Source organism: Musca autumnalis, unplaced genomic scaffold, assembly GCF_047663935.1.
Source record: "Musca autumnalis isolate F117 unplaced genomic scaffold, ASM4766393v1 scaffold_1, whole genome shotgun sequence".
Lineage (NCBI taxonomy): Eukaryota > Metazoa > Arthropoda > Insecta > Diptera > Muscidae > Musca > Musca autumnalis.
This window is the reverse complement of record NW_027411644.1, coordinates 215978731-215987589: the sequence shown is the minus strand read 5'-3', so window position 1 is coordinate 215987589 and position 8859 is coordinate 215978731. Positions and strand designations below refer to the sequence as shown.

At 40.6% G+C, this 8859-nt stretch overlaps 1 protein-coding gene across 1 annotated transcript; it reads right to left on the bottom strand.

The window, feature by feature from the left end:
* Positions 1–5471: 5471 nt before the first annotated feature.
* On the bottom strand, positions 5472–6976 carry LOC141389080 (protein CIMAP1D-like). Its single transcript, XM_073960126.1, has 4 exons — positions 6445–6976; positions 6166–6381; positions 5897–6083; positions 5472–5781 (listed from the first exon to the last, which is right to left on the bottom strand). The coding sequence occupies exons 1-4, from the start codon at positions 6464–6466 to the stop codon at positions 5517–5519; spliced, it is 690 nt and encodes a 229-aa protein (XP_073816227.1). The 5' UTR covers positions 6467–6976; the 3' UTR covers positions 5472–5516.
* Positions 6977–8859: the final 1883 nt, after the last annotated feature.

Here is an 8859-nt window from a genome sequence, read left to right as displayed (position 1 = left end):
TATGTTGTTGTTTTATATTTCAATATGTTAGAAAGGTATTAACTTATTTGTAGTGGGATCCTTTAATTCATTTTTTGAGTTACCGACAAAAATCGTTAAAATTAAAACGCAAATGAAAAATTCAAATAAAACATCGGTAAAACTTTACGACTACTTTTTATTCGTCGCTAACTTACCGACAAACATGGTTAATTGCCGAAACTATAAGCATTTTAATTTTATTGATTTTTGTCGGTAACTGAAAAAATGTGTTGGAGAATCTCACTAAAGTAGTGGGATTCCCTAACGCATTTTTTGATTACCGACAACAATCGGACAAATTAAAATAATTGTAATTTCGGTAATTAATGAAATTGGTAGGTAGTTAGCAACCAAAATAAAGTTGTCGTTAAGTCCTACCGATAAATTTGGGTTTAAATTTGACCGATTTTTGTCGGAGGTTCAATCATATGGTCTCCAGCTTCACCCAGCGAATGAAAGACTTACTACAGTACGCACCAAAGAAAAATTCTTTCACTGAAGACAAGGACGAACAGACCAAAGATATCTTTGTCCCAACAGTAGGAAAATTCAGTCTCCCCAGTGAAACATCCGACAATGCGATGAGTCTGGTAGAATTCGCAACGGCAAAAAACATGGTGGTTAACAGTACCAGATTTAGGGGTCGATTATGGATAGCAACTCAACTCAGAAAATCATACAATTAAAATAAGTGGAACGACATACATTTTTGTCAAATTCATTCAATACCTGTGTTTTGAGCCTTTGGCTATTAATTTAATTGTATTAAATTTGTGGTCGGCAACGCAACTGGAGTTGGGTTGCTATCCATAATCGACCCCTTAAGCATCTCGATATTCACAAGAAATCACGTTGATCACGTTGTAATAGATGGAAGGCAGTCTTCAAGTGTGTTGGATGTACGATCGTTCGTTCCGAGGAGCAAACGTAGACCACGCCGACCAAGAAGAGAGCACACAAAATTCTGAATATTGGAAAATTTTGACAGTGTGTTAGTAAGGTTGTACGTACGCATGCGGCAAAACAAAACAAATCAAACATTTGCTCTCTTTTGTGTGATCTTTCGTCGCTTTCGGGTCGTGTGTGTGTGAATTGCCGAAGAACTTCGTAACTTTAACAATGCCAAAGAACGGCATTGACGTAGACCTGGAACAACACCTTGTTGCAGTACGCGATTAACCGTAGCAAATAAAGTACGACGAGACACAACACAGAAGTTAGACATCGGTAAACTGCAATCATAACAGACAGCCATAGCATATTCCACTTAACTGGACCAATTGCTTAATCAAAACACTCCTCCTCGTCCCGATAACATACCAGCACAATGACAAAGTATTGCCCACTCCATGCAAACAGTCGCAAAATTCATACTTGAATACCAGAGACCACCACCAAGGAAGCCATGGTATGACCAGGAGTGTCGTGCTGATACCGAAGTGAAAAATGCGGCATACTCTACAATCAGTAGCAACGCGTATCACACGAGAGAGGTATTGGGAGAAAGGAGAGAGGAGAAAGAGTGAAACATCAAACTCGTGGCTTTGGTACAGGTACATCCTCCTGTAGAGATCAGCAAGTTAAATTGGTAACAGATACAGATAGATAGATAGATAGATAGATAAATATGGAAAGAGCATTTTTTCAAACATTTGGTATCCAATAGTACCGAAGGCGAGGAAGATAACACACACACCCGATCCGAGATGATGGTACTGATAGTGTCCGGCTAAGAAGAGGTGAAGACAGCAAAAAACCGCCTCAAGAATAAAAAGACAGGGGGAACCGATAACATTCCAGCCGAGCTGTTCAAAACCGGAGGCGACACTCTGATAAAGTATGTGCATCACCTAGTTAGGGCCATCTGGCAGGAACAATACGCACTCGACAATTGGAACCTGAGCATCCTGTGTCCTGTCCATAAGAACGGAGATAAGACTTTATGCTCCAACTATAGGGGCATAAGTCTTCTCCTTATGGCCTACAAGATAGTGATATTGTGCGAACGAGTAAAGCCCATGGTCAACGAAATAATTGGATCTTACCAATGCGGTTTTAGACCTGGCAAGTCCACCATTGACCAGATATTTACCCTGCGGCAAATCCTGGAGAAGACCAAGAGATGCAGATCGACACCTATCACCTTTTTTCGTTTATAAAGCAGCCTTCGACAGCCCGCTACGTTCAAAGGTATTCCAAGCCATGTCTGAATTTGGTATCCCCGCAAATCTCATTCGGCTTTGTGAAATGACTCTAGCTGCCACAAGATCTTCAGTTAAAATGGGAAAGAATCTCTCCGAAGAATTTTGTACCAAAAGAGGTTTCTGACAAGGAGACAGCCTTTCGTGTGACTTGTTCAACATCCTGCTGGAAAAGGTTATAAGAGATGCGAAGGTCAAAAGAAGTGGCACAATATATACAGTCATATGTTACTTGCTTATGCCGATGACATTGACATCATGGGTCGATCGGTAAAAGAAGTACCTTTAAGAAGGTTGAAGAAGAATCTTTTAAAGTAGGTCTGACAGTAAACAGCGATAAGACCAAGCTGATGATAAAGACGCTCAATGCGTACATAGAACTCGGACCAACTGTGGAAGTTGGTTCATATAATTTTGATGTAGTTAAAGACTTTGTCTACTTCGCCACCGCCATAACCATAACAAACAACATCATTTGGGAAATAAGAAGAAGTATATATTACTACTTTGGCTAAAGTATGCAGCTTAAAAACAAAGCCACATCTCGCCGAACACTTAAGAAAAAAACACTGATACTACCCGTGCTAATGTATGATTCTGTAGCCCGGGTACTTGCGCACGCAAATAAGGCAGTGCTTGGTGTGTTTAAGAGAAAAATTCTTTGATAAATCTACGGGCCAATCTTCTTTGACGGTAAATATCGACGTCGTATGAACCACGAGTTGTATCGGCTATACAAAGACATCAGTATAGATAAACGTACCAAGATGCAATGATTGCATTAGCTAGGCCATATCATAACAATGAGCGATGATGAACCCGCTAAAAAGGCGTTTAAGTACGGGCCACATGGCGGTACACGCATAACTGGCAGGCCAAGGCTTCAATGGAGCGAACAAGTGGAAAAAAGGGATGGAAAGACACGGTATTCCAAAAGCGAAGCAACAAACAGAGAGAATTGGAGATCTTTTCTTAGTTCGGCTTATGGAACAAATGTTCTTTAATGGGCCAACTAAGTAAGTTTGTAAGTAGACAGAAAAACAGGAAAACATTTCCACAATGCAGGGTTATATCTCCCGAACTGCTTAACCTCTATCTTTCCAAAATGTATGTTGATGATTGTACGATCTTGGATCGGGTCCAATCACCGATTACCTATGTGATAGGTTAAATATCTACATAGGGCAGTTCTTCCATCTGAAGAATATGAAAATATCCGCCGCTAATCCATTGCCACACAGTTCACCACCTGGACGACTGAAATGAGGCTCCCCCTTAACATGTTAGTCGATGGTATCCCTGATTACGACCCCTAACTACCTCAAGATGCTGGGTGTAATGTTCGATGGCATGTTTGAGTCGTCCGTGCAAGCCACAATATTTGCGACAAGATCATGTAGCATTTGGAGTGCAGACAAAGAGATAAAGCAATAGGCAGGTCTGTAGTAAACTATGCGGCGCAGGTATGTATGTATTTAGGGGGTTTCAAAATTTTGCGCGTATGAGCCGACAAAAATGTGGATTAGGATTAAAGTTCAAAAGTTTTGCGGAGGAGGTACTTAAAGGAATGGACCGATATAGACCATAGGGAGTTTTTACACACTTCGGGCTGTTTTCTCAAGAAGTATGGACTTGCCCATGAAAAAACTTTTATCATCGTAATTGAGGCAGCGAATGCAAGTTGCTTCAACAAAAATCAAAGGAATTAGGTAGCAGGACTTAAAGTGAACTTATCCGAAATTTTGTGTAGGAGGTACCGAATGGAGTGGACAAATATAGTCCATATTCGAACATGATATATATCTGGTATATATATTAGGATGTGTATAGTATGGACCAAATCGACCACTCCCTTCAAGAGTTATCGTGCGCACAATTTTTCCGAATATTTTTGAACTTTTGTGGGGGAGGTACCTGAATGAGTGGATCGATATGGCTTATCTGCGAACTTAAGCTAAGTTTGGACGGAGTCGGCATATCCGTTCGAGAATTATCTTGCGCTCCAACCATGACACACGGTGTCATGAGGGTTTTTGCTCCTTTCAGGCTATTTTCTCAGGAAGTATGGACTTGCCCTGATAAAACTTATAGCGTCGTATGGGGGGCAGTAAATACAAGTTGCTAAAACAAAAATCAAAGCGATTCAAGAGCAGGTCCTAAACTGAACATTTCCGAAATTTTGTGTGGGAGGTACCCGAAGGAGTTTACCGATTGAGACCATATTGGAACCTCATCTAAGTCTGGATGAAATTGCACGATGCGCAAAGTATGGACCAAATTAGTTACTCCCTTCAAGAGTTATCGTGCGCACAAATTTTCCGAACATTTTTGAACTTTTGTGGGGGAGGTACCGGAAGGAGTGGACCGATATAATCCATCTTCGAACTTGAACTAAGTTTGGACAAAATATTACGAATGCCAAATTTCGGACCTAATAGGTTGATCCGTTCGAAAGTTATCGTGCGCTCCAACTAACACACACGGTGTCATAGGGGTTTTTTTGTAACTTTCAAGCTATTTTCTCAGGAAGTATGGACTTGCTCCTTATGAAACTTGTACCGTCGTATGGGGGACAGCGAATACAAGTTGCTACAACAAAAATCAAAGTGATTCGAGAGCAGGTCCTAAACTGAACTTTTCCGAAATTTTGTATGGGAGGTACCCGAAGGAGTGGACCGATTGAGTCCATATTTAAACTTCATCTAAGTCTGGTAGAGCTTTCACGATGTACAAAGTGTGGGCCAAATCGGTTACTCCCTTCAAGTGTTATCGTGCGCACCAAATTTCCGAACATTTTCGAACTTTTGTGGGGGAGGTACCGGAAGGAGTGGACCGATATAATCCATCTTCGAACTTAAACTAAGTTTGGGCAAAATATTGCGAAAGCCAAATTTTCAACCGTTGAGTGTCGTTTTACGCGTCAAAAGAAGAATACGACACTCAACGGCCCGTTGTATTCGGTCCCTAAGTCGAAATCGCTTATAACGTCGTCTTTAACGTCATATCGGTTATAACGACGATATCCAAAAGTCCCAAATTTCTGGGGCCCTTTATAGCCCCATCGCTTATAACGACATATCGGTTATAGCGACAAATTCCGTCGGTCCCTTGACCGATGTTATAAACGATTTCCACTGTAATTTGTTATTCGTTTGTTATGATAGTAGGACTGAGTCTATTTTATTTGAATATTTATTCATAATTAATTACATACATATTTATATAAAAAGCAAAAATATTTGAAAACAATACCATAATTTTGTAAAAAAAAATTTTGTGATGAAATATTGCTTATTACCAATTATCACAAGGAACAATCATAACGCCAGAACGTGCTGAATGTCGTACACCAAAAGAATAGTCAGGTGATCTTTTCCCAGGTTTATATTCCATGCGGTCGTAATAATTCGAACCGGGACCGTACAATTTAAATTCATATTTGGTTCTTGGTGTCAGGCTATAGCTAGGACTAGATTGTTTTATGGCAGACAAATTGGTGCGGGGATATTTTGCTGGGCCAGGTGAACGTGACAATTCTGGCAGATACTTCTTAACTCCGCTAGTGGAAGGGAAAAATATTAATAATAATGTGTATTAAAAATACTACAGCTACCAGAAATCACTTAACTAAACTGAAATGCTGTTTATGTACAGAGGCATCTGACTATACTTACAGACTATAATCTGGAGCCCTTGGTTTAGTATAGGCATCATTGATACCATAAATATTTGGTCCTGGTGCACAATTTTTAAAGAAAAATGTATTCATTGCACCTAACGTATAGGCTGGTGGATTAGAACCTTTATATATCGGGGAATCACGTAATTGATAGGCCAAGGGTCCCGGACTTCTACTCTTCTCTGGAAATTCATAAAATATACACACACCACATATGTATGTATATTATATAACAAATGGTCGATGAATTAAGGTATCTCTTACCCCTGTAAATGGTTTTTGAGGCCATTGTATAAATATTCGCCTTCGTATTGCCGTAACGTACCAACTTATCCACATTATATCTCGCCGGCCCCGGCCCAATGCTATTATCTTTCAATTGTGTTCTCGTTCCAAACGAAAATTGCGGTAGCCTCTGTTTACGCAAATCATGACTTTCATAACCCACTGTGGTTGGTAATCCATAGAGATCGGAGGGACCTGTCATTAAAAAAGCAACAGATTTGACGTGTTCCCATAAAAAAAATATAATATCCTAAATACCCGTTGAAGTTCTGGCTGCCATAGTTTATCTAAATTGATGCAATATTTGCAAATTTTGTAAATTTTGAAGAGGTTGTAGCCAAAAGTAGAGAAGACCGAAATGTAAGAAGACCAAAAAAGGATTGAAAAATAAAGTTTGAAAACAATAAATTTTTTTTGTTTTCAAATCATGCTGCATACAATTTACAGTGGGACTAATAAGTTCGTAGAACCTTTGGCGAAGGTTTAGTAAAATACATTATTGTAAAGATCTTTGATTATAGGATGCGCAGCAGCCCCTGCTTGCAGGCAGTCACTTCATGTGAAGACCACAGAGGTCCACTGTGCTCACCCGAAAAAATAATAATAGGGATGTTTCCCCCTGTCCCCCAATACCAGTACCCGTTTATACCTTTGGAACTCCCTCTAGATCATAAATAACTCTTCTAACTTGTATGGATTGAAAAGCCTGCAAACCCGCAAACTCTTAGAATCCCCATGAAGATGGTAAACTGATGCCATGAGGAGGTACCCTGTTGCAGTCCTTCGGGTACCATTCTTACAATTTTTAAAATTCTCCCACTGCGTAGCGCTAACATGTGAATACCGTACCTGCGCCGCAAGGTTTACTGCAGACCTGCCTATTGCTTTATAAGAAGTAAAGAAGATCTTTTTGTCTGCACTCCAAATGCTGCATGATCTTGTCGCAAATAAATGTGGCTTACACGGACGACTTAAACATGCGATCGATTATTACACCCAACATCTTGGGGTAGTTAGGGGTCGTAATCAGAGATGCCATCGACTAACATGTTTGGGGGGAGCCTCATTTCAGACGTCCAGGTGGTGAACTGTGTGGCAATGGATTGGCGGCGGATATTTTCATATTCTTCAGATGGAAGAACTGCCCTATGTAGATATTTAACCTAGCACATAGGTCATCGGTTATTGGACCCGATCCAAGATCGTACAATCATCAACATGCATTTCAGAAAGATAGAGGTTAAGCAGTTTCGGAGATATAACCCCGCCTTGTGGAAATGTCTTCCAGTTTTTCTGTTTACTTACTTACTGACTTAGTTGGCCTATTACAGAAGATTTGTTCCATAAGCCGAACTAAGAAAATATCTCCAATTCTCTCTCTGTGTGTTGCTTCGCTTTTTTTGAATACCGCGTCTTTCCATCTCTTTTTCCATTTCGTTCGCTCCATTGAAACCTTGACCTGCCAGTTATGGGTGTACCGCCAAGTGGCCCGTACTTAAACGCCTTTTTAGCGGGTTCATCATCGCTCATTCTTATGATATGGCCTAGCCAATGCAATCATTGCATCTCGATACATTTATCTATACTGATATCGTTGCATAGCAGATACAGCTCGTGGTTCATACTACATCGATATTCACCGTCAACGCAGATTGGCCCTTAGATCTTTCGAAGAATTTTTCTCTCAAACACTCCAAGCACTGCCTTGTCTGCTTGCGCAAGTACACAGGCTTCGGAGCCGTACAGGTAGTATCAGTGTTTTGTAAGGCGTTGTTTTTGTTTGACGAGATGTGGCCTTGTTTTTAAACTGCTTCCTTCAGCCAAAGTAGCATCTGTTGGCCAACACAATTCTTCTTTTTATTTCACAACTGATGTTCTTTGTTGTGTTTATGGCGGTGCCGAGGTAGATGAAGTCTTTAACTACCTCAAAATTATAGGAACCACCTTTCACTGTTAGTCCTAGCTCTATAGACGCATTGCGCGTCGACACCATGAACATTGTCTTTTCGCCGTTTACTGTCACACCCACTTTTGCTGATTCTCCTTCGACCTTCTTAAAGGTATCAGTTACTTCCTTTACTGATCGTCCCATGATGTCAATGTCATCAGCATAAGCAAGAAACTTGTGGCTGTTGCTGTATATTGTGCCATTTCTTTTGACATTTGCATCTAGTATAACCTTTTCCAGCAGGATGTTGAACAGGTCACACGAAAGGCTGTCTCCTTGTCTGAAACCTCTATTGGTACTGAATTGTTCGGAGAGGTTCTTTCCTATTTTAAATGAGGACATAGTATCAGCTAAAGTCGTCTTATAAAACAGAATGAGCTTTGCGGGGATACCAAATTCAGACATGGCTTGGAATGTATTTGGGCGTAGCGGGCTGTCGATGGCTGCCTTATAATCGCCAAAAAGGTGGTAGGTGTCGATCTGCATCTCTTGAGTCTTCTCCAGGATTTGCCGCAGGGTAAATATCTGGTCAATGGTGGACTTGCCAGGTCTAAAGCCGCATTTGTAAGATCCAATTGGTTTTAGTCGTTTGCATAATATCCCTGGCACTATCTTATAGGCAATAGGGAGAAGACTCAAGGCCTCGTCCCATCCACAAGAAAGGAGACAAGACTGTATGCTCTAACTATAGAGGCATAAAGGCCTGGGTACATAAGCTGCCTCGC